Source organism: Ascaphus truei, chromosome 4 (assembly GCF_040206685.1).
Source record: "Ascaphus truei isolate aAscTru1 chromosome 4, aAscTru1.hap1, whole genome shotgun sequence".
Lineage (NCBI taxonomy): Eukaryota > Metazoa > Chordata > Amphibia > Anura > Ascaphidae > Ascaphus > Ascaphus truei.
The window spans coordinates 237,324,791-237,351,013 of NC_134486.1; the positions used below are offsets into that span (position 1 = coordinate 237,324,791).

Here is a 26,223-nt window from a genome sequence, read left to right on the forward strand (position 1 = left end):
AAAAATATATATAGTACAAATAATGTCACAATGTGATAGGTGACCTTCACCAACAAAACGTGAAATATATAATATAATGTGGAATATACTTAAATAAAATAAAGCAGCTCTACACCCTTTATGAGGACTGTCCAGGTCCAAATAGATCTTGCGTGGTTTTCCAATTGGTAGGAGCGCTGTGATGCTCGTGAGAATATGAAAAAAAGAAACAATATAATGGTGCAGATGGTAATAAAAAATTTGTGATCAAAAAACAGTCTCTGCAATGGTTGTACTCACAAATGGTAAGATAAGATAGACGTATCAGAGACCCATCTCTCTCTGATAAGAGCCCTTTCATGGATGCCCTCTTAGGAAAATGTAATGGTTGTAGGTCTGGAAGCTTGTGGTGTGTGTAGATCGTATAAATACTCAAAGTATCTCCCAAGGAATATAGAGAGAGAAGAGAGAGAAAGCACAATGGTATGGTACGATCTAAAATTGCATTGCACAACAATAATAGTATGGATATTGCACTCACATTTTACACAAAAGAAATATTCATTGGAGAGGACAGCTGAAGTTAGACAGATGGTGCCGGTATCTCCAGACAATGGAGTACTTCCGCGTGCGTCACGTATGCCCGCGTCACATCCTGTGACGTCTCAGGTAAGGGCGGAAGAGGCTGCCTTGCATGTCAGTCTCCGTGGTTTGCCAGCACCTTCCTCCGGTATTCTCCCCAGCTCTGTCACCTCCAACAGCTGATTCGATTCAACGCGTTTCGCTGTGGCTTCTTCAGGAATCGGAATACTGAACCCCAAAGGGCTCCCTTATATATAGTCCCTGTGTAAATACAGATGAACAATCAGGGGGCCTGACATGGCAAATACCAATCAATATGCAGTTTATATGGCAATCGCAAAGGAGATATTATAAAAAGATATAATGATGATACACTTTACAAAAATGAACAGATACAAGCTATACCATTGTATTGCAGTTTTTTAATGAGCCAGTTACTGCACCTTTAATTCCCCAAGCAGCAATTTGACACCATGAATTCTAATTGAAGATTAGTGGGTGTATATATATGTGTAAACTCCCCCCCCAACTGCATACGTTCCCTGAAGAAGTAACCACAAGTTACGAAACGCATTGGAGGGTGTCATTGCTCATTTCCTAGTACCCTCATGTTGGTGCAAACACTCTGTGCAAGTGTTCCCCCGATTCCCGCAAGACTCGGTGCAGAAATCATCTGTCCAAGAAGCGGCGTGTATCCTTCACTACACCGCACGTAGCGAGCCCCTGCAGGCGCCTCGTAGGAGAGTGCGACCGGACTGTGACGTCACTATCGGGCGCTCCGTAGAGGAGAAGCGGCACGTGACAAACATGCTTGTATGCGGATACCAGTGGAGGCTGCTACACACCGATGCGGATCGATGCTGCAGGACCATCTGGTAGTAAAGACTGAGACCTGCCCCGTCTTGAGTGAGAGAGAGACGGCTTCTACAACCACCAGCTTGACATCAGATGACTACTGATCCCCTGCACCCTACAATCGAGTGAGGAGTGCCGTTCGTAGCTGTCTACAGGTGTGGTATACCCAATTACCAACTGCACATTTTTATTATATTGATGTACGCAGAACTTATATCTTTTTATGAGTAAATTTGATTTTTAATTTTACTTCACTATGTGCGTTGTGCGCCTTGTTTTTCTGTCTTTTCCATAGTTTCAGGGGTGTTGGGACACCCCCAAGAAGGGCTGCAGACGCAATATATGTGATCTTCCCACATTCAAGGTTGAATTATTCTGATTATAATATCACTGTGCACTGCATATTGTTTATTGTGTTTCACTAATTATTAGCTGCGCACCAACATCCTATTCGTTCATCACAAGCTATATGTGCTAATACAAAAACAATCTATTTGCCCTAATCTAAAATACCATTTATTAATAAAGGTATTTATAAAAAATAACATGAATAAAAAGGAATTAAAAACGTAAATAACGACGCAAGAACGACGCGAAAAAGAGGTAGATGTCTAAAGGGATGAGGAGGATAGACATAATTAGATACATACATAAATACATAAAATATAGCTGAATACATATGCACTTAAAACTATGTTAAAAACTATATTAAAAAAGCACCCATGTCTATTTCAACATTAAGACCCTTTGGAGTGAGGGTCTACATTTTGTGGATCCAAAAATTCTCCCTTCTAGCTAAATTATTTAATCTATTGCCCCCCCTCCAATGTACTGGGACATGTTCTATACCTTTGAAGGTTAGAGACTTCGGATCTGAATGATGACATATACTAAAATGCTTAGAGACATTGGGCCTCATGCAGTAAGCAGCAAAAAAATGCATTCGCCAGTTTAGCAATTAGCCATGTTTTCGGCGTGTTAAACTGGCGGTATGCTGTAAGGGGCGAATCCCTGGCGAATGAATTAGCCACCACCATTTGATGAAATGGCGTGTAACCGGTGGCGGGACGGCTGCCTGGCGAGAAACTGCCGAGAAGCCGTCCCCTGCCGAGTTGTGTTTGCAGCCGAGAGAGATCCGCTGCTCTCTCGGCGCAAACATCAGCACAATAAAAAATATTTTTAAAACAACTTTTATTCATAGTGTACATGTGCAGGGGGTCTCCGGAGCTGAACCGCATTGGTTTCAGGTCGGGGGACTCCCTGCTTCCCGAGATACAGGCCCCTTTATGAGGTGCCGGTATCCCTCTGCATTTAAAGGTCCCGATCACGTGACCGCGGCATGTAAACAAAGCAGAGGGATACCGGCACCCCCTAAAGGGGCCTGTATCTCGGGGAGCAGGGGGTCCCCGGACCTAAAACAAAAGCGCTTCAGCTCTGGAGACCCTCTGCACATCTACACTATGAGTAAAACACACATATCAATAAAGACTCGTTCCTTACCTTACAGGGTATCTGCTACGGTAACGAAGCAGCATGAATATTTATTTAATAATACTGTACAGTGAGCAGGGGGTCCCCCGCGCTGAACTGCATCACTTTGTGGACCAGGGACCCCCTGTTTCCCGAGTTACAGGCCCCGGTATGTGTGATCGGATGGGCAGTGTCGCCGCCATGTTTATAGCGTCCAATACACTACGTGCCCGCAACAAACATGGCGTCCACACTGTAACCGATGCCCCAAACCGGGGCCTGTAACTCGGGAAGCAGGGGGTCTCTGAGCCACAAATAAATGCGGTTCAGCACAGGGGGCCCCCTGCTCCCGCACAATATTATTAAAATACATAAATGCTGTTTCATTACCATAGCGGATAGCCGCTAAGGTAATGAAGGGGTTAACGCATAATAGCATGTTTATTGGGGACAAATGCCCCCAATAAACATAGCAGCAATACACAACATACAATACAGTAATGGGCAACATTACTATTATCCACAAATGGATAATAGTGCAGTTGTCCATTTAAAATACATACACAACAATAAAGACATTAAATACATATAGTACTCACCCATGTGCGGCTGCCACGATGAAGGCCATCCTCATCTTCATCATGCCCATGCACCATCCGCTTCTGCAAAACAGACACAAGAATTAAAACATCCAATGTAATGTCCCCTAACCCCTTAATCACCATAGCGGTTATTAACCACTACAGTCATTAAGGGGTTAACCCACCATCACCCACATACCCTCCCTCACTAACCCCCCCAACCACCCTCACCCACTACCCACAGGGGAGTCCTACCAAATACCCTTGGGGCCAATACCCCCTCCCCCAGCACATACAGTACAATAATGTGCCAAATAACTATTACCCACATAGGGATAATACATTATTTGGCCATTATTAAACACATTAAATACCGTAATAAAGTAAAGAAAATTGTACTAACCTCATCAATAAGAAGGCTCCGTCGCCAGCATCATCCTTGGGGTCCGTTGCCAAAATAATAAATAGCCAATACATCTCAATTACATTAACATACCAAGGAACCCCTTAATCACCTTTTCGGGTACTAACCTCAAAGGTAATTAAGGGGTGAAGCCATCCTGCAATGGCAACACCACTTATGCATAACATCCTCAATGAATTAAAAAGCAATTTCCTACACAAATCTCATGTAATCATTCAATCTGAAGCCTCAAATGCCACTTAAAACATTGCATTTACAGTGTATACATGTAGCATAACATGTAAACTACATGTACACGCTGCAAATCAATGTTAACAATACAGTAATCCAACTCAAATAGCCTGACATCACAAGAAGTATATTATGTCAGCAAATAAAGTCACCATCAATGAATTAACAGACATGAATTACATCCCTAAACAATTACAATACCATCCATACCAATTACACAATTAACTATAGCTATCGTAACAGAGAACAAGTTCAAAACATACAAAAAAGGATACCAACAATTACAATATACTATAGCAAGCCTCTCCATAACCTACAGTACAGCATAAAGCCCCAAACTTACATCTCTCTAATAATAAAATACATTTAACACACATCTATGCATAGCAGCATAGCCACAATCATTTACAATACAGAAAATCAAGCTTTAACAACACTATCATTTCTTACCCTGTATGTATATATCTCTCTAGACATACATACATACATACATACAGTGGCAAGAAATGATATGCATAAAAAAAATGAAGACATGAAAAAGCAAAAAAAAAACACATTAACATTAAATACATTTCTTTATTTAACTTACCATTACTTGCCCCCACCGACTCCCGTTGATCAGCTTACTCACGAACCAATCCACGAACAGGAACCCATAAAATAAAAAAACATAAAATAATAAACATTAAAATAATAAAACACGACAATCCAGGGGTCTTCTACTTGTAATCCATCTTCATCTGTATTCTTCTATCTTCTTCCGGGGTCTTCTTGCCGTCCGGTGCCACGCCCTGGTCTTCTTTCTTCTCCGGAGGTCCTTCCTCCTCGGCGTCTGGCTTCAAAATGAGACGACATAGGCTTTAAAAAGCCTATGACGTCACATTTTCGTCATATGGTTCCCACGGCCCTGATTGGGCCGTGAAAACCATGTGTTTTGGCCGATGTAAAAAAAAATGATGACGTCACTTAAAGGCAATGACAGCACAGCCAATCAGAATGGCTTTGCTGCAATTGCCTTTAAGATGACGTCAGGAAAAGACACATGGCCGGACTCACATGGTACGGCAGCCAATCAGAGCGTGGGAAGTCTATCCCTACTCTGATTGGTTCAAGTACCATGTGACAGAGGCTTTCAATTACGTCACATCCTTTTCCCCCCAAGCCTCTGTCACATGGTCTACTAGAGCCAATCAGAGTTGGGATGGAGTTCCCAAGCTCTGATTGGCTGCCATACCATTTGAGGCGGTTATATATATATATATATATATATATATTTCTTTAGTTAGTGTGGGGCTGTTGTGTGTGTTTTCTTTTTATTGTGGGTAGCGGGGGTGGGTGAAGGGGGTATTAGCCCCAACAGTGGTTTGTTTAGGGCTTGCGGGTGGGTAGCGGGAGGCCTTAACCCCTTCATGACCATAGCGGTATTAACTGCTACGGTCGTGAAGGGGCTAAGTGCACCTGCAACCCCCCCGCAAGCCCTAAACAAACAACAAGGGCCAAATACCCCCTTCACCCACCCCCGCTACCCACAATAAACCTGGCACGGCTGTTTAACCCCTTCATTGCCTTAGCGGTTAGCCGCTACGGTAATGAAGTGGCCTTTAAATGCATTTTTCCTGCCTCGGATGCATGCCGGGGGGGTCCGGTGCTGGTATTAATGGTATTAATTGAGGCCGGAGACCACCGGCATCAATCCCAGCCAGGAAAAAGGCCTGATTTTTTTCTAAGTGCCGATCCGCCACTCATCAGCAGCCTCTCACCATCAACTTGCCAACTTTTTCTTGCGTGGCTGATTCGCCAGAAAAACGCCATTCTAGAGTGGCGAATAGCTCCGCTAAGCTACTCGTCACTACTAGAATACAGCGTGGCGGAAAATGTTTCTATTTTTGGCAGAAAGTGCCTTCTCGCCTCGCCACCGGCGGGGAAAAAAAAAACGCCAACCAAACTGGCGTTTTTTTTTATTCTCGCCACTTTCTCGCCCCTTACTGAATAGGGATAGGCATTTTTGGCGGGAAAGTGGCGAGTATTGCCTTTCCGCTGCTTACTGCATGAACCCCAATGTCTCTTAGCATTTTAGTATATGTCATCATTCAGATCCGAAGTCTCTAACCTTCAAAGGTATAGAACATGTCCCAGTACATTGGAGGGGGGAGCAATAGATTAAATAATTTAGCTAGAATGGAGACTTTTTGGATACACAAAATGCAGACCCTCACTCCAAAGGGTCTCAATGTTGATATAGACATTGGTGCTTTTTTAATATAGTTTTTAACATAGTTTTAAGTACATATGTATTCAGCTATATTTTATGTATTTATGTATGTATCTAATTATGTCTATCTTCCTCATCCCTTTAGACATCTACCTCTTTTTTACGTTGTTCTTGCGTCGTTATTTACGTTTTTAATTCCTTTTTATTCATGTGATTTTTATATAAATACCTATATTAATAAATTGTATTTTAGATTAGGGCAACTAGATTGTTTTTGTATTAGCACATATAGCTTGTATCTGTTCATTTTTGTAAAGTGTATCATCATTATATCTTTTTATAATATCTCCTTTGCGATTGCCATATAAGCTGCATATTGATTGGTATTTGCCATGTCAGGCCCCCTGATTGTTCATCTGTATTTACACAGGGACTATATATAAGGGAGTCCTTTGGGGTTCAGTATTCCAATTCCTGAAGAAGCCACAGCGAAACGCGTTGAATCGAATCAGCTGTTGGAGGTGACAGAGCTGGGGAGAATACCGGAGGAAGGTGCTGGCAAACCACGGAGACTGACACGCAAGGCAGCCTCTTCCGCCCTTACCTGAGACGTCACAGGATGTGACGCGGGCACACGTGACGCACGCGGAAGTACTCCGTTGTCTGGAGATAACGGCACCATCAGTCTAACTTCAGCTGTCCTCTCCAACGAATATTTATTTTGTGAAAAATGTGAATGCAATATCCATACTATTATTGTTGTGCAATGCAATTTTAGATCGTACCATACCATTGTGCGTTCTCTCTCTTCTCTCTCTATATTCCTTTGGAGATACTTTGAGTAATTATACGATCTACACACACCACAAGCTTCCAGACCTACAACCATTACATTTTCCTAAGAGATCATCCACGAAAGGGCTCTTATCAGTGAGAGATGGGTCTCTGATACGTCTATCTTATCTTACCATTTGTGAGTACAACCATTGCAGAGACTGTTTTTTGATCACATATTTTTTATTACCATCTGCACCATTATATTGTTTCTTTTTTTCATATTCTCACGAGCATCACAGCACTCCTCCCAATTGGAAAACTATATAACCAATGCACTTGCACACAGGTGAATACATCTGATTTAAACATTAATTAAATGTTGTGTGGTTGTTTCCGAAACCTGGTCTGGCTGATGAGAGCTTTCAAGACCACTGGGAAATAAAATTGGCTAAAGTTCCTGTAATGATAAAGAACACTTGTGAGGTCCCAAAACCTGCCTTACCCCATAATCACACAGCATATAATGCATACACTGGGTGACAGGAATTCTGGGTAATGACATGCAAATGAACACTTATAGTGCATCACTTTTTGCTTCTTATCCAATTTAACATTGATCCATTTAATTTTATGCCTGCTGTTGTACACCGTTTTTACAGAAAAGCCTGGTACAAAGTATTTTGCTTGAAAGCAGCAGTTTCATGCATTTTTTTTACATACTTTAAGATCTGTTCTTTCCCTTTCCAACTCTGTTTATCTTTAAATCTGGTGCTTTGTTCAGCAGATATAAGCATTTGAAATATTATGTTCTCCTCAGAGCTCATTGCAGTCTAAGCTACTGTATATATTAAGACAAATATGCTTTTTAACACCAGAAAAATTTGTTTTAATGAAAGAGCAGGACATGCTCAGGGTCAAGATACTAACATTATTTAGGTTTCTGGGATGGATTGCTGCTTTAAAAACTGAATGAAACAGCAGACATAAGCTTTAAGGGATCCATGTTAAAATGGCAAAGAAGCAAAAAAGCGCCGCACTATGAGAGTTTATTTGCAAGTCATTACCCAGAAACTTCAACTGCAGTGGCATGCCCAGGAGGGAAAATACAAACATTATTAAGGTTCTGGGGTGGATTGCTGCTTTAAAAGCTAAAGTGGGAACACAGTATGCTGTGTGATTATGGAGTAAACATGTTGGCAGGTCAGTTTCAATTTGCTGGGTTATGACAGATCCAGTGCAGATCATTCTTCCTGTAATTATACAGGTAAATAAGAATTTTAACTCAGGTAGTGTTGGGACCTTCTGGCGGTCATGCCTTGAGGTGGCAGCGGGCTTGAGACGCTTTGGCCAAAGGGTTAAACTAGATCCCCCTTTTTCAAGAGAATATATAGGTATTGCACTGTGTATTTTTGTCACATGGGAAGTAGCTTTGGGCATCTTCGTTTGTTTTTGTAATGATCCGCGCCGCGGGTACACCCCCCCCACGGCTGCTCAGACCCAGGCTTCCATTTACTGGCTGCCTGACTCCGCCTCCTCAGGTGCTGCGCGCGCATCACACGCTTCCCTGCCCCTGCTCCATCAGGCCCGCCTCCCAGGCCCTTCTCCCCTATCAGATCCTTCCCCGGGCCGCTCCTCCGCTCCTCCCCTTGCTCTGATAGGGGAGAAGTGCCTGGGAAGCTGGAGCCTATCAGAGCAAGGGGAGGAATGGAGGAGCGGCCCGAGGGAGGACCTGATAGGGGAGAAGTGCCTGGGAAGCTGGAGCCTATCAGGTCCTCCCTCGGGCCGCTCCTCCATTCCTCCCCTTCCTCTGATAGGTCCCAGCCCCCTATTTAGTCTCCCCTCACCATTACCACCTTGCTCTGCATAGCTTCTGTACCTTGGTGCTGTCTGCTCTTGCCTGGCCCCTTTTGTCTTTCAGTTCCTGTTCCTGTCCCTGGATATACTGCTGACCTCCCTGGATCTTGACCTTTTGGCTTTGGACTTCATTACGCTGCTCTCTGGAACCCCTTGGATTTGGCTTTGGACTTTCTACCCTGCAGACTTCTATATCCCCTGGACACGGCTTACGGACACTCTACTACGCTGCTTTCTCCCTCCTACGACCATTGGCTTACAGACTTTACCTTCCACCGCTGGAGTTGTCAAGTACAGTACCTTTTCTATTTTTGTTACCTGGACCACCTACACTACTTACACACTCCGGCCGTGCCCCTGTTTACTGCTAGGTGTGTGGTATTACTCCTTTCCACCTCCGTCCCGGGGTCTCGTCTGGCTTGTGGGTAGGCCGAGCGTTACAGTTTTTTGATTATGGAATAAGGCAGGTTTGGGGTTCAGCCTGAGATATGAGAATATGCTCAGAAGTTTTCTCAGTTTACAGTATCATTACTGTACTCTGTACAGTGGGGGGTTGTTGTCATTGTTTTTACTCACCATAACCTGTTTACCTGATGAAATTGCTAAATTATATAATTATATGTGCTTTTGAAGGCAAATATTTACTATTGGGCTGTACTGTTTGCTTTCGTGTGTATACTGTATTTTAGTAGCAGATCTGCATGCTGTTTTATAACAATGTACAGTATTTGGAAACATTCTGTAAAATCTTGAAGACTATCAAAATGACAGTATTTAAAAATAAAGTTAAAAAATGTAGCCTTAACGCAGCAATTTGTGCTGTTCAACATTTTTATATTTATTTCTCGGAATCAGGCAGAATATCTGCCAGCAGGACACAAAATGGACGATGGGTCAGAGCTTGCTCTGGAGGCCAATAGAAAGCTGATGTTTCCATTGGGGACCCACGCTTCCATTGGGGACCCACGTGTTTAAAAACAGCAAAAATCTACAAATATCTTGGGAACCAGGGGGTGGGGGGAGATTTTAAGATGTCAAGGGACTTCGGGTGAACTCTGAGGACCTCTACCCATTTAGGTCAGGTTAAAAAAACAAAGCATGTTAAGGTGAAATCATAGTATACTGTATGTTCACTAAGAGAGTGAAATGGGCAGAACACATACAGTACCTGTAGACATGGCCTATGAAACCAGATGTGTTTACAGCAAGGGCTCTTGATGACATAATAACCTGGATCTGGCTGGATGTTTTCAATGCAGATAGAACATCTAGTTGTTCTCTTCTCTGAAGGAACATTTTGAACTGGTCTATGGTCCCAACAAAATGATCTATGAGAAAAAAAAAGACACATTAGACAATTTTGTTTTACATGTTCTTTATTAACATAGAAATACTGTTTATTGTGTTTACTTTTCTTCACATACCTGCCAACTAACTCCAGGTCCTACTCAGTCACTGACAGGCCAGCACGGGACTATCGACCATTATCATATTGTGGACCTCCAGCATGTATGGCTTTAGCATCTGCTGGTTGAGTGGAATTGGAGTATTGCTCAACCTTAGCATTTTATATCATTTGATATATGAAAAAGAACACAGCGCACTGGAGGTAAGTATAAAATTGTTTTGACAAAGATAACAAGCATATGAACACTTACAATGAGGTACTGTGTGGTGAGCAAGTCACTGCTCACCACTCGCCAGGCCAGCTGAATGTCCAGGATAGTACAAATCTAAGCAACTCTGTGTCCCGCACGCTGGGACAAATCTTGTGCTGTAGGTTTTAGCATTATCATATTAAATTTGAATATATATAAATGTACAACGTCATCACTGTATGAATGATATGACACTTCTATACCATCAAATGTAGTTTATTGTATTTTATTGTGATGTTTAAAATGGTATTAATATATCCATATGAGGAAAAAGAAGAAATCACACACTTTATTAATTTCCTCGAATTGTCTGTAATTGACCTCTGCTGTGCGGGGGGTATATTAAGACAGACACCAAACCTAAACGTGAACTCCTAATGAAGCACAAGCCGTGCGAAAAGCATTGTGGCCACATTATAACACAGCTGTTCCTGTCCGGTGTCTCACGTAGCTCCTTCAGTCAGACACGCTAAAGCAAACCACGTCGGAGCCTAAATCGCTAAGGCCGAGTCCATAGAAGGACAGGCCGTGCTGAGGCGTGCGGACGCTCCGCGCTGAGCCCCTGCATCCTCAATGAGGATGCCTTGAGAGGGGGCTCACGCGAGCGTCGGCAGGCGTGCTGAAGAGTTGGAGGTTTCAGCCGAGCGCCAAGCTGTTTTTCAGCGCGCTGTCGGTTGAAAACCTCCAATCACAGCACAGCAGTGTCGACGTCACGGCGCCGTGACGTCGGCGCTGTGACATCGACGTCAGTGCATCGCGGGCGATTGGCCCAGCCACGTCACTGCCCCGCCTCCAACCACCTCCCCCCGGCTCCGATCGCGCCCGCTGGCTCGCCTGTATGGGCATGAAATCGCCCAGATTTCAGCAGGCGAGCCTCAGCGTCAGCGGGGTTCGGATCGCCTCATGCCTCTATGGCCTGGGCCTAATGCAACCAGGAAGTGCCAGACGCTTCAAACCTACAGTACAAGATACGTCCCAGTGCGCGGGACACAGAGTTGCTTAGCCATGTACTATCATGGATGTTCAGCTAGCCCAGCGAGTGGTGAGCAGTGACTTGCTCACCACACACTACCTCATTGTAAGTGTTCATATGCTTGTTATCTTTGTCACTACAATGTTATACTTACTCTAGTGCTCTTTGTGTTCATTTTCATATTTCTGGAGATTGGCTTCTGGTAATATTTTGAGGAGCTTGGAGTGCTCCTACACAGCAGCAGCAAGGAGTTCAAGTTGCACGCATCTATTCATCCACACAACCTTGGAAACATGAGCACGGTTTCATTTTTTCTTCCTTTTATATCATTAGCCCTCATTTCTGATTTAAACTCCTATTTTATTTACTAAGAGGTACTCTGCCATAAGACACCTTATGGTCCATTCACCTGATTGGGCTGTGAGGTGTGCCCGGTGGTGGAAGGTTTCTAATGGAGTAGCATCGCTTAGTAATATAAAGCCTGATGTCTTCACTCCCATAGAATCTGCACCAAAGCAATGAACAAAAACAACATTACTTCTGCAAACTTGTCAACAGACGCCAGCTCAACAGTGTGATAATCATCTAGTTTAGACTTTCTTCGAATCTTACGATTATATCAAAGTTGACATCAAATAGCAAAATTAGAATGCAAAATGAAAACTGGATCACTATCACCCTGTTAATCTGGAGTTTTTCAGCAGACATACAACCGTGTACAGCAGGGTGGTCCCAGTTCAATCAAGGACCATCAACAATTTCAGATTTCTCTAATGAACTCTTGACATAGCTGTAATAATCATGAAGCAAACATGCTTAGACCCTGAATATCTTGCCTATTAATTTTTCTTGAGGAATGATCTTTCACTACTCTGGTGCATAGGTATAAAAACACCAATTATAAAAGTAAATATAAATTGGTTTGGAAACATTCAATTGTCCTCTAGCAATCGGAAAGTGCATTTTTGACCTGTCTGTTCTAAGAAGGAATTTGTCTATTTCTTTTTTTTTGGGTGTTCCTGAATCATCGCTCCCTTCAAACCCTGGATGTCCATTACTGTTCTAAGAAGGGGCCAAACTGCTAGCTGTTAATGACCTAGGCTGTGAATGTGAGTGTTCACTGGATACTCAGCCAGATTTTGTGTTTGTAGTCTATCAGCTTCATTACACCTCCCTCCCTTCCAGTTGCGACATGAGCAGAACTGTGGTTTATAATTACTTGTGCTCATTTGCATGTCATTCCCCAGAATCCCTTTCTGCAGTGGAAGCACTGTATCCTACTGTACGAGATAATGGTGAAAAGTAGGGTTGCAGACATCTCTGAGACGTGAATGTGCTCACAAGTAATATTTGTTGTATATGGTACAATGTGTTCACCCTTTTATTAACTGAATATATCAAACGCTGTGATTAAATATTTATTTCATCTGTCTTACTAGAAATATAAAATTCAGAAGGCCTTTGGAAAATATGTGGCCTTAATTTCCTGTAGCACGGCACACAAAACCTGCTGGACGCAAGACAACACTTGAAACAAGATATTCAACTTTGATCCACACTATTTACTCAAAACAGCTTTGCAAACAATTCACAAGCACATTTTTACACAACCTTATATATAAATCAGTGAACAACCTACAGCTGTGACTGAGAGGGAAGAAAGAATACCTGTACTCTGTCATTCCCAGACATATGTACTACTTATTGCATGACCGGGGAAATTGAATCTGACTTAAAAAAGCCTCCTCTCTGGTAAAAAACTGAATGGGTATATTCCTTGGCCAGGAATTTATCTAGCTGTGTGGTACAGTGCAAGCACTGTTATATCTCTGTAGCTGACACCTGAGTAGGTATTCTACTGTATACAGAGCCTTTTCCTGCAAGAAGGGTTGAAGGTGACTATACAATCCTTGCTGGGAGACGTGTAATAACAAAGACTAATGATCACAAACACGATGTAGAGTAAGTCCAAGCATAAGACAACAAATGATCAACATTTCACTATGTACTTCCAAACCCTTATTATTCAACAGAGATATGTACACTGTATATAATATTCTCTTGTCTATATGCCAAACCTTAGATAAAACATTTTTTTATAATCTGAATGTATAGTTAAGGAAAATGCTACTTTCAGATACTGTATAAATAATATTGTATTTAGGTTTTACTTGTTAATTTATCAATAACTTTTTTGTCACTGTATCTCACCAGCCTCAGGTAATAAGTCTTGAAACTCACCAGCCCTTTTGTCCCCTTTACCCAATTTTCCAACTCTCTCGGTCTATGAATGTCTGTGAATTTACTGTATAACCGCTGTTCATTTAATGTAACCATGTATTGTTATAGCTCTGTGCCCAGGACATACTTGAAAACGAGAAGTAACTCTCAATGTATTACTTCCCGGTAAAACATTTTATAAATAAAAAAAATGAATTAAATTAAATGCGATTGCAAGCTCTAGAGAAGAATCACCCCATGTTCGGGGCTTTACAGCAAAGATATGCTTCAATAGCCATAAACTCTGTTGTTGCGTGCAGCATTTCCCCTCCCCCCACAGCTTTAGGGAAAGTGAGTCTAGAAATAAGTGTATTACTTACTCGTATCTGTCAAAATACTGAAAAATGCACTGGTTTTCTTGACCACAAGGAAAATGGACGTTTTTTCGACAGCTCTTTACGTTGCAGCCAATGGACGCTCCTTTTTTCTTGCACACACTGCAGGTCTGGGGGAGAATTCACATTACGCATGATAGTGGTAGAACAATTTTTTTTTTTATATAACCAATTGAGTTTACTTATAGCAGCAATTCATGTTGCTCTGATTCAGAGCGTCTCCCACTGTCTACAAGTTGGGGATAGAGTGTACAGGGAAGGGGGGGGGGCGATAGAGAGTGTGATGAGGGAAGGGGGGAGTGTGAAGGGGGGAGTGTATGTGAGGGGGGGAAATGGGGAGAGCAGAGTGTGAGGGGGAAGAGGGGGGAGAGCAGAGTGTGAGGTGGAAGAGGGGGGAGAGCAGAGTTTGAGGGGTTGATGGGGTGGAGGGAGTGTGAGGGGGGAGGGAGAGAGTATGAGGGGGAAAGGGGAGAGTGTGTGATGGGGGTGGGGGAAAGGTGGGAGTGTGTGATGGGGAAGGGGGAGAGAGTGTGATGGGGAAGGGGGGAGAGTGTGAGGTGGAATGGGGGAGAGTGTGAGGGGGAAAGGGGCAGAGCGTTGAAGGGGGAGAGTGTGTGAGGGGGGAAGGGGTGGGGAGAGTATGAGGAGGAAGGAGGGAGAGAGAATGTGAGGGGGAAGGGAGGGAAAGAGTGTGAGGGGGAAGGTGGGGGAGAGAGAGTGTTAGCGAGAGGGGGAAGGGGATGGAGAGAGTGTGAGCTGGGAAGGGGGGAATGGGAAATGGGGAGAGAGTCTGAGGGGGAAAGGGTGAAGAGAGTGTGAGGGGGAAGGGAGGGAGTGTGAGGGGGAAGGGAGGGAAAGAGTGTGAGGAGGAAGGGGGGAGAGTGTGAGGGGTGAAGTGGCGATAGTATAAGGGAGCAAGAGAGAGGGGGAGTATGTGAGGGGGAGAGTAAGGGAAGAAGAGAGAGGAGGAGAGTGTATGGGGAGAAGAGAGGAGGAGAGTGTGAGGGGGGAGAGTGTGAGGGGGGAGAGTGTGAGGAGGGAGAGTAAGGGGAGAAGAGAGGGGGAAGTATAAGGGGAGAAGAGGGGTAGAGAGCGTAGAGAGCGTAAGGGGGGAGGGAGTGTAAAGGGTAAGATGGAGGTAGTGTAAGGGGGGAACAGAGAGAGGGGGAGTGTGAAAGGGGGATGAGAGAGATGGAAGAATGGGGCGGGAGGGAGAAGGTTGGGTCTCCCCAGAATTTCACAATCTAATTCTAGGGTTCCATAACTAAAGAAAGGTTGAACACCACTGATCTGAGCTGCTGATCGATCCGCAAATATCCTGCTCTCACGGTTCACGTAATGGCTGCTCTTGAATCAATCCTTCAGTCAATGTAACTTAGCAGCTACAATGTAACCTTAAATTACTAAGGGTTGCATTTCCTATTGTTACAGTCTGAGGCTCAGCCACTGCATGTTGCCAGGAACTCTGCAACACTGTTTGTGATAATTTGCTGCTCAGCATATTAAAGCTCATTAGAATTGGCATTAAGAATTTATATATTTTTTTAAATACAGTAAGTATTATCTAATACTACAGAACTAATTTATCAAATTAAGAAAATTATGTCTGTAATGCTTCTTTAAGTGGCAATTTCCCCCCTTTTTGCTTTCCCCAGGGAAGTCTGCAAAGTTAACATGGTCAATGTTGTTGCTGGTGAGGCGTTCAGTAATGGGAACATCACTATGAGACGTGGGATTCTCAGTTATTGATGAACTAGAACCAGGCTACCCTCCTGGTCATGCCAAGACCTACACTGGATAACAATAGAAGAACCAGGCTTGGTTCTGCCCTGAGAGATCATATTTTATAATAAACAATAGATATACAAATATATTTATATAATAAAAAATATAGCAGACATAATAATAAAAATCGCTAAAATTACGATGTGATCAAACTATTTTTCTCCTAATGGACTAGAAAGTGAAAAGGATTTGTTGTAAGTGCTAATTATCCTTATTTTTTAGCACTTTAATCATCAATTCATCATTTGGGTTTTTTCGCCAATTGGACATGGCCATATTCACGTATCATTTTATTTTACACTTTTTTTGTGCTTTATTGTTTTCTTCACTAGCTGGTTCTAGAGACCGTCCTTACTAGCAGCAGTTAGTAGTGCAGCACTTTTATATTTCATTATTCACACTGTTGGTTTTGTCTGCGTCTTTATTTGTTATATCACATGACCTGACGTCAATGTCCGGAATGGAAAAGTAGGTCTTCTTCCATTTCTATCAAGACTGGGGCTCTGCATTTCTGTACATCATAAGGGCACTGAAAAGACGAATGGCTGCTCTCCCCTTGAGATGGAAAGGGGGGCTGTGTTATGGGGTAAATATAAATGTAATTCAGCATGAATTGGATGATATAATCTTCCACTCATCAGTTTTCCCTTGGCGCTTATTTTCACAATTCTTCATTTTTATGGTAGATACTATTAGGATGAAATGGAGCCTGTAAAAATTGTTGTTTGGAACACAGGCAAAATGCTATAGTGATTCCTTGATTACTATTTATGTGTAGTGTAAGTATTTATATGCCAAGCAAATGCATACGGCTTTTACAGAATAGATATAGAACACAGGACATTATAGTACAATAAAAGTTGATGTTAGAGGAGCTCGCCATTTAAGAACATCTTAAAGAACAAATCTTTCAAACAATATATAACTTTTATCTCAATCTTTCCTCCACAATCTTTTCTATTCCTTAGAGATTTAATTTAATATGTATTCTGGATCCTGTTTTTTATTTTGTGCTTTAAAGTCTTTTTTTATATACTGTAACAGAAAGCAAAAAAAAAGATAAAACGGAGATCCATTACACTAAATTAAAACAGGCTGAATTTGTATGGGAAAGTTAATAGGAGCTTTATCCCTCAGTCACAGCCATAGTCATATTATGCAGAAGGATATTTTAAACATGGCATAGAGTCTTCATCATTCCTAACAAGTTAGCTAAATGCAATCCTGATGCTGATAACAGAACAACAAATACAGCACAAAAGTACTGACATATTTATATAATAATATTTTTTTAAAGGTTTGACATATATAACTATATTTTCTGGCTGTAGAGGAGATATTAATAAATATGCACACTGTGGCCATACTAGCAGAATAAATTGTCACTGATGCTAGGATTTAGTGCATACCAAATACCTGGATCAAGATATCTCCTCACAAATTTAGCAATAAATTAAACAATGTAATGTATGCTCTCGAGGCTTTAGAGAAATTTAGGCCCATATTTACTAAGTGATGCTATTCTAGAAGACCCCTTCCAACGCTACAAGATATCTCATGGTCTATACAAATAAAGGACAGTAATGTGTCTTCCAGCGCCGATAGGTGTCTTATAACAGAGCTCTGCATAGTAAAAATGGTGACACGTGACTATAAATTTGCATTTAATAGTGCAGTTCAATATGGGACCAATTAAACGAATCACTACAATATGTTTAGTATGTTAAAACTATGCTAGGTAATAGTTTTTTTCAAATGTTTAAACTCAGTATTGCTATGAAAAGAGTTGCTATGCAACTCAAGAATAGAATTGTATAATAAGTAGATTGTCACTATCTTATTCTCACCAACTTTGATGCCCGTTTGAGTTCTTTCTTCACAGCATTCATAAGAAAGCCGTAAAAACCATCATTTTCCTCGCCTTCTTGCCACAAACCACTGGAAAGTATCTAAATCAGATAAAGTATGTGGTTTAATCAATGCAGTATAAATGCAACGCCAAACAGGTCACTGCTTCAGATTCACTAGCACAGCATATTAATAGCCTTGGTGAGCAATGCATAAAAACAGCCTGATTGTTGCACTATAGGCAGAAAGGAATGCCTAGCTGGATGAACAGAGGTGCAACTCAAACGTGTGTAACTGACACAACTAGACCAGGGGTGGCCAAACTTTGTTTCAGACGGGCCAATTAATGGGCACACATTTTTTGGTGGGGCCACTGACCTACTGACCCCTACATCTGGTAATCTACAGTACAAATGAGTAGCTAAACCTAAACTAAATATCGCCAAAAGAAAACAAAGATAATAAATACATTAAAATATTAAACAAACATTTTTTTATTGAGAAGAGAGGAAAAAACTTGAACTTCTAATAAAAAAAAATGTAAAAGAAGAATCTGAATGTAAAATGTCTCACTGTGATTTCTGAACTTGCATTTCAGTTAACAGTTTCTCAATATTAGGACTGATTTTCGGTACAGAAGCAGACTGCCCATAGTAGCGTCGGACAATACAGACCGGTACTTTAAATGATATAAACATATGTGTAACAGCAGGATGTTAGTAGGGTTGCCGACAGCAGTCTCAGAGCTAGGTACACTCAGCTCCATTAGATCAGGTCTCCTAACGTGACGGCACCTGAACCTGGAACGGACGTTATGTTCCCTGAGTTAACATGGTATCCTCAATGCTAATTATATGCAAAAAAACAACAACTTCCAAACGACATCTTATTAGCATAGGGTTGACGTTGCGTTATTTTAGCATACTGTTGCACTATCGGCCAATAAAGTGATGGTATGTCAGTCTTGGGTTTACTCCTATCCAGGCCCCAAAATAGGGCTTTTTCTGAAGTGGAGAGACAAGAGGAGAGAGAAATAATGCAGGGAAATAATGCTATTTAAATGATGATTAACTGTGGAGTTACAGCCATGCAGGCACTCAGACACTGCAAAAGCCCAAAGTGTTATGTACAGTATCAATGTCTCCTAGAGCAAAAAAATCGGCAAAAAATTTATTGAAGCCAAAAATGTAATTGCTTCTTATGGGACCTTTTTGTTGTTGTTGATGAATCTGATACATCGTATTTGTTCTTTGTATATCTACAGAGATATGCTAATATAACAGGTATTCCCTCTAGTATGACCCACCCAATCTCATATTGGCCCCTGTGGTCTATCCAGCCCCCATTACATGGTCCTGTCTGGTGGTGCACCTGTCGGCAACAGGACTTCTGAGTCTCCCGCATGATGGTGTTCGGGGATTGTCAATCCAGACAGGCAGCTGAGGTAGTGTGTGTGAGTCCTACCTATATCACGTGCAGCGCTTCCACCTCATCAGGATCTCTGCGTCCGCAGGGAGATGGGTCTGATGAGGAACTCCTTCTTGGTGGTGACTTCCACTGGAGAGTAACTTCAGACTCACACAGTTGGGTTGTCTTTGAACAGGGCATCTTTATTGATGATGGTATGGACAGACTGCCCCTTGCAGCGGTTAGCTCAGCCGCACATCTCGCCGTACTGTCCCTTGAAAAGGTACGCCCTCCCAATGGAGTGGGATCCCCTCTCCCCGCAGGGAGATCCCCCCTGTGCCAGGTCCCTGGACACAGTGTGGCCTTGTCAGGCTTGATGCTACTTGATGTAGAAACGGGCCATTAGTTACTGCACTAGTGGGCCCTCCATTCACAAGTCTCAACACAGACTTATTCCTTCAACTCTCTCCACCACTCTCCCCCAACACTCTAACTTTGGGCAGTGCTGTGCCTTATATACCTCAGGAAACAGGCACATCTCTGATGTCACTAACTGTCGACTCAGAGTATGTAGCCACTCCCATCCATACATAGGGCACCTCACCAGGGTGTGAGGGCAAACCTCCATGATTACTGCTGGAATCCCTGTAACTTACCAGGTTTACTGCCAGCAGGAGAGACAATTGCAGACCATTTTACAGTATGGCTACAATCTCCCCCTGGTGAATCCCCACCATCCCGGCTGGGACCTAAATTTGGTGTACCTTTTTCCAGGAAGCACTGTAAAATGGAACACATAATTAATCAAAACAACATTACTGTTTTCATAATTAACGTTGTAGCGCTCACTGACCAGCATGAGAGACTTATCTCAGAAACAGACCTCGCTATACTGTCTACCTAATAATAGTGTTGAGGATCTGGTTTCTTCACCTCCCTACCTGCCATATCGGTTACAGTGATACTGTATTCCTGGGGCAAGCCACTCTCAGGTCTATATACAGCCTTGTGCATGTATATACTGCGCCCGATGCTCCACACTCTTATTAGCTGAGAGATTCTTTCTTCCGCTCTGCGCCCAGTAATTGCGCCCCCTTTATTCACCATATACATTTCAATCGTTTCTCATAGCCACCCATCCCTCTGATCCTCTATCTGCTGCGTGAGGGGTTCGGGGACATAGGGGTACTCTAATCCATGTGAGCTTTTGTACTTTGCTACAATGGCCCTTTCAGCTCAGCTGGCCCTTATCAACTTGGTGTTACCCGCTCTCCCTGGCAGCACCCATGACAGGGGTTCATCCGGTTCTACCGGATCTTCCAATTTGCTTGGATCCAATGGCTCTATTAGCTCTCGACTAATATCGTACCATCGGTTGTGCATTGCTTTCAAATGAGCCTCCTCCGTGAACTCTCCCTTGGCCCACCAATAGTCTACCACCCCATCTCGCTCTAAGATGAACCTGGTTCTATCCATCCATGCCTCGTATCCCTCAAATAAGGGGGTCCACAACAGGGTCTCCCTAATCTCCTCTGGAGCTGACTCCACTGACTCTCCCTCTTCTAGTTCCCCCCAGGAGGACACCCCGAATGTCCCGGCAGACCGGGACTGAGATCCTACCCTCTTGGGCCTACTCTTTAGTGTGACACTCACAAAACTTAGGCAGTCACTCGATACGGACACTTGCCGAGAGTACCTCCCACCCGCCAAGAGTACCTCCCACCCACCGAACCATCATCGGATGTAACACAGTCAAAGCCCCCACCAGTCCATTCATCGGAAATGACCAGGGAATCCCCTGACATCCCTAAACTCGACGAGGAACCAAAGGAAAAGGTGGTTGGGGCCGGGGCTTTAACTAGGGCCTTGGGTTTAGCTAGGGCTGGGGATTGGGCATAGGGCCGGACAGTCGGTATTCGCGGGGCTACGATCCGCTCTTCACCGCTACCTGGTCCGGTGCCACCGCATGGGCTCTCCGCTTCTCCGGTCTCACTGCTCTCCGGCTTCCGCATCGATCACCCGCTCCTCTTCGACTTAGGCGATCAGCTGACACTGCTCGACCGAGGAGGCGCAGCCATCTCCCAGTTGACTCCGCCCTGGCCGCCGGAAACGACATCCTGGAACGCACGTGACTCGCCGCCATCTTGGGTTGGGTCCCCAAGCGAGACCTCTTCCTCCACTACGATATCCGGCAACGCCTTTTTCCGCTGTGGCACCGCTTGGGCCTGGCACCGTCCCTCCTTTGCCGTCGCTACCCTCGGAGCTTGGTAAAAGCATGGACTTTGCTTACCGCTCCGTGGTGTCGGGGTGGATCTGCCACCATCGGAACCGCTGGTCACCACGGCCGTGGGACTTCGCCTCTCGGGCTGCCGCTGCACAGGCGATATCCTACTCCGCTCACCGACGACACAGGTGAGTGGCACTTTCTTGATAGTACTGCCGCTGTGGCTCACCGGCGGTCGGGTCGTCACCGCGGTAGGACTTGCAGGTTCCTCGTCCGAGGAATCCAACTTTGCTTTAGGAAGGGACACTCCGCTCGGTGAGTGACGGTGAGCCTCACTTTTATCACCGCGTCGGTGACTGTTTCTCTCGTCTGGCTCAGCTTTGATAGCCGTGCCCAATCCCCTTTCTCCTGGATCAGTAGACTCCCTCCAGAGAGCACCGGGGAGTTCCGCCGATATCATGGCTACATCTCCCGCGGCTTCAACTGCCTGGACCGGCACGAATGTCGGAATTGGCCACAGATATTGCAGGCCACATTGCGCACATCGCGCTGTAGTGCTCACAGCACCCCCCGGCAGGCGACACTGTAGGCATAGGCATGCCACTGTCTCGGTACCAGCCACTCGAAGTATCAGGAAGCCTCCTGGAGTAGAGAAGGGATGGGTTGACATCAGAGATCCCTCTTCAGATTTGCAGGCCATGGTCACTATAGGAGGCACTCTCAATAGTGGTCTGTTCTGCTCGCTGGCTCTTCGCAACTGAAGTGCAGGGGCTGGTTTGGCAACCCCTCCTCCAGCTAACTCCATCCGCATCCGCCAAAACTGGAAACCACACCCCCTGGTTGAGACTAGGGGGAGGTCCCTTAAATCTGTCAGGTGACCCAGCACTGGGGCTGAGTTAGTCATAGTCCATGAGGGCGCGGCTTCAGCTTACGCGCCATACTCCCCATCAGGGTGGGGTTTTCCTGTTGGCGCCACTCCTGGCCAACTCTCTGCAAGTTGAGAATTTGCAACATTTTCTGCAACTGGCCCACGTGGTTTCCCAGGGAAGCGGGAACCGCCATTTTGGTTTGCAATGTCAATCTTGTTATCGGCTGAGGTAGCATTTGACTGTTTGTACGTCGAATGACAAGCAAGTCCATCATGTTCCTCATATCTCACAACAATGTCCTCCTCACTGTCCTCCGGGTTAGTACCCCAAGGTCCTAGGCAGGACCAACACGGCGCAGCCACAGCTTTCGCGCCACTCCACAGCAGGCTCACAAAAGTCTCTTCTGTAGCTTGCTCTTCACCCGCACACATGCCATGTGCGCTCTCTCCCTCGGCCTCCGTCCGCCATCTTGGACCTTCCGCACCGCGCGGATCCTCCATTCTTGCAGTCGCCATTGGGTTACTGTATATTGTTTTATTGTACATGGAGCTCCTCTCTGCGGGGCAGCTGCCACACAGATACAATAAAAATGCTTTGTGCACCACCTTGTGTACCTAATGTAGATCTGACTCGTGTTTGCACTACCTCAGGCTAGGCTCACTCTTTCTATGTCTGCTGAATCTCCTTCCTTCCAGTCTGTGCTCCCTTCGGTAAGTGGTCTGGAATGGGCTCGAGTACTCTGGCTCTTCCATGCAGTACTTGGGCGTCTACCTACTGTTGGTCAGTCTAGCGCAGACCCTCTCCAGGATTCCTGACCTATGTTACCAGTTTATCCCTTTAGGCACTACCTCAAGGTGACTAGGACAGCTATAGCCCCTCTCCAGCCCCACTAACTCTTTGCAGGATCCCGGGTCATCCGTGCAGTCTGCAGCTCCAGCAGCTGCCCTGACTACCCCTGGCTCTGTCCCACGCAGCACAAAGTGGCAGCAGACACTCTCCCTGTTTCCCAGTGTGCCTAGCAAAAGCCTGTCCTGTTGACAGGTATCTCAGCAGCGCCTCCAAATGTAACGGGTATCCCCTCTAGTATGACCCACCCAATCTCATATTGCCCCCTGTGGTCTATCCAGCCCCCATTACATGGTCGTGTCTGGTGGTGCACCTGTCGGCAACAGGACTCCTGAGTCTCCCGCATGATTGTGTTCGGGGATTGTAATCCAGACAGGCAGCTGAGGTACTGTGTGCGAGTCCTACCTATATCACGTGCAGCGCCGCCACCTCATCAGGATCTCTGCGTCCGCATGGAGATGGGTCTGATGAGGAACTCCTTCTTGGTGGTGACTTCCACTGGAGAGTAACTTCACACTCACACAGTGGGGTTGTCTTTGAACAGGGCATCTTTATTGATGATGGTATGGACAGACTGCCCCTTGCAGCGGTTAGCTCAGCCGCACATCTCACCGTACTGTCCCTTGAAAAGGTACACCCTCCCAATGGAGTGGGATCCCCTCTCCCCGCAGGGAGATCACCCCTGTGCCAGTTCCCTGGACACAGTGTGGCCTTGTCAGGCTTGATGCTACTTGATGTAGAAATGGGCCACTAGTTACTGCACTAGTGGGCCCTCCATTCACAAGTCTCAACACAGACTTATTCCTTTTTGACCATTTTACAGTATGGCTACAATCTCCCCCTGGTGAATCCCCACCGTCCCGGCTGGGACCTAAATTTGGTGTACCTTTTTCCAGGAAGCACTGTAAAATGGAACACATAATTAATCAAAACAACATTACTGTTTTCATAATTAACGTTGTAGCGCTCACTGACCAGCATGAGAGACTTATCTCAGAAACAGACCTCGCTATACTGTCTACCTAATAATAGTGTCGAGGATCTGGTTTCTTCACCTCCCTACCTGCCATATCGGTAACAGTGATACTGTATTCCTGGGGCATGCCACTCTCAGGTCTATATACAGCCTTGTGCATGTATATACTGCGCCCGATGCTCCACACTCTTATTAGCTGAGAGATTCTTTCTTCCGCTCTGCACCCAGTAGTTGCGCCCCCTTTATTCACCATATACATTTCTATCGTTTCTCGTAGCCACCCATCCCTCTGATCCTCTATCTGCTGCATGAGGGGTTCGGGGAGATAGGGGTACTCTAATCCATGTGAGCTTTTGTACTTTGCTACAATGGCCCTTTCAGCTCGGCTGGCCCTTATCAACTTGGTGTTACCCGTTCTCCCTGGCAGCACCCATGACAGGGGTTCGTCCGGTTCTACCGGATCTTCCAATTTGCTTGGACCCAATGGCTCTATTAAACTGCAGACAATTTTACAGCATGGCTACACTAAGAATGGTCAGAATAAAAAGGAATCAAATACTAAACACCTTAACAAATTATCTATTTAAAAAAAAAATTGTATGGATGAAAATTGTTTTTTTGCTGGATCTCTTAAAGATTGCTATAATTTCAAGTATAAAAACGTAATCATGCTGACCTGATCACTGTCATTTTGTAATTGCTGAAGCTTTCTTTGCCCATGTAGGTAAGGGCGCCTAACTCCTACTAGCCCCTAACTAAAGCAGTATAAAAGTTGTACATTTTGTGATGTTTGTAATTCTGCTTTTCATTACTATTATTTATGTATAATGAGCCAGCATAATCCACAGAGCAGTACAACAAGAATACAATAACTTTCTAACATCCAAAAATATTACATTAATAAAAACTTGTGCAACTGGTAGAGAAGTCTCTTTTTCAAAATGTTTAGGCTTTGGGGCCTAAGGTTGTCAAGCAAGTCAACTGACCTTAAACTATGAAGCAACCGCTCAAAATGGTGGGGAGACAATGAGCCAAAACTGAAGGAACATAAAATAAATTCAGATATGTCAACCTTCAAAGACTAAAATCGGTGAGTATTGAGGGATTGGGATACAAAAACTGCAATTTAAATGGGAAAATTCTTTTTTTTTTTTTTTTAAGCAGTGATAACCCCAATAAAGTCTATGTGACAGCTGATGCTAAATATTAGTAGGACTGACTCCAAATCACTGAGAGCTGTAAAGTCCAACTTCCTAAGCAAGTAGGGTTGCCAGGTGGCTTCTCCAAAAATACTAGACACAATGGTGAAAGGTGCAATGCACTCGACACCCACACCTCTCCATACTGTTTCCTCCTCTCCTTTGCCCCACCTCCAGCCTCCTGACACCTTCTGATTGGCTGTATTACCCAGCAGCAGCCAATCAGGATGGAGGAAGTTGCCCAGCCCCTAGCAACAGCCCTGCTTTCTCCCTGCTCAGGGAAATCCTGCAGCCCCCCAAGTTGGTCAGGTCACTATGTGTAGAGAGACACATATCCGGTATTACCTCTAATGTTTTACTGGACAGAATGTTCAAATACAAGACAGTCCTGGTCAATACTGGAGACCTGGCAACCCTAAAAGTAGCACTAAATATTAATCTCTTCGCTGCCCGACTGGCCAGCCATCTTTGGAATGTTGCTCACAGGGGTTAAAGAACACTTTAATTTGATTGACCTTGGAGTATGCAGGATCAAACTTCTTGGTAAAGTTAAATTCAGACCAATATTTTGTTCTGCTATATATTTAAACCACTTAGTGATTTTATATTTCGTCCACAAGTTAGATTCTAGAAGGTACAGGTAGCCTAAAATCCCTATGAAATACTTACCAGACAGTAATAATGAACTCTCAGTTTTGTCCTCGTGTCTATCAGTATTTCTCCATATTTTTCATGGTTATCCTCCGCCCGGCCGCAGAAGACACATACTATAAAAGAGAAAAGAATGTTTTAACCATTCTGATTGCAGACAATCGTCTGGAAAGAATATGAGCATTCTTTATAATACTGTAGCAATGA

At 44.2% G+C, this 26,223-nt stretch overlaps 1 protein-coding gene across 1 annotated transcript in view; it reads right to left on the bottom strand.

The window, feature by feature from the left end:
* The window catches only part of LOC142492359 (E3 ubiquitin-protein ligase PHF7-like), a 125,919-nt gene that overhangs the window by 87,259 nt on the left and 12,437 nt on the right, over window positions 1–26,223 (bottom strand). Inside the window, exons 3-6 of the mRNA XM_075595006.1 lie at window positions 26,035–26,132; window positions 17,844–17,945; window positions 14,197–14,321; window positions 10,134–10,293 (exon numbers count right to left, since the gene is read on the bottom strand). Of these exons, the coding sequence (XP_075451121.1) occupies window positions 10,134–10,293; window positions 14,197–14,321; window positions 17,844–17,945; window positions 26,035–26,132 (485 nt within the window). The remainder of the gene's footprint in view (window positions 1–10,133; window positions 10,294–14,196; window positions 14,322–17,843; window positions 17,946–26,034; window positions 26,133–26,223) is intronic.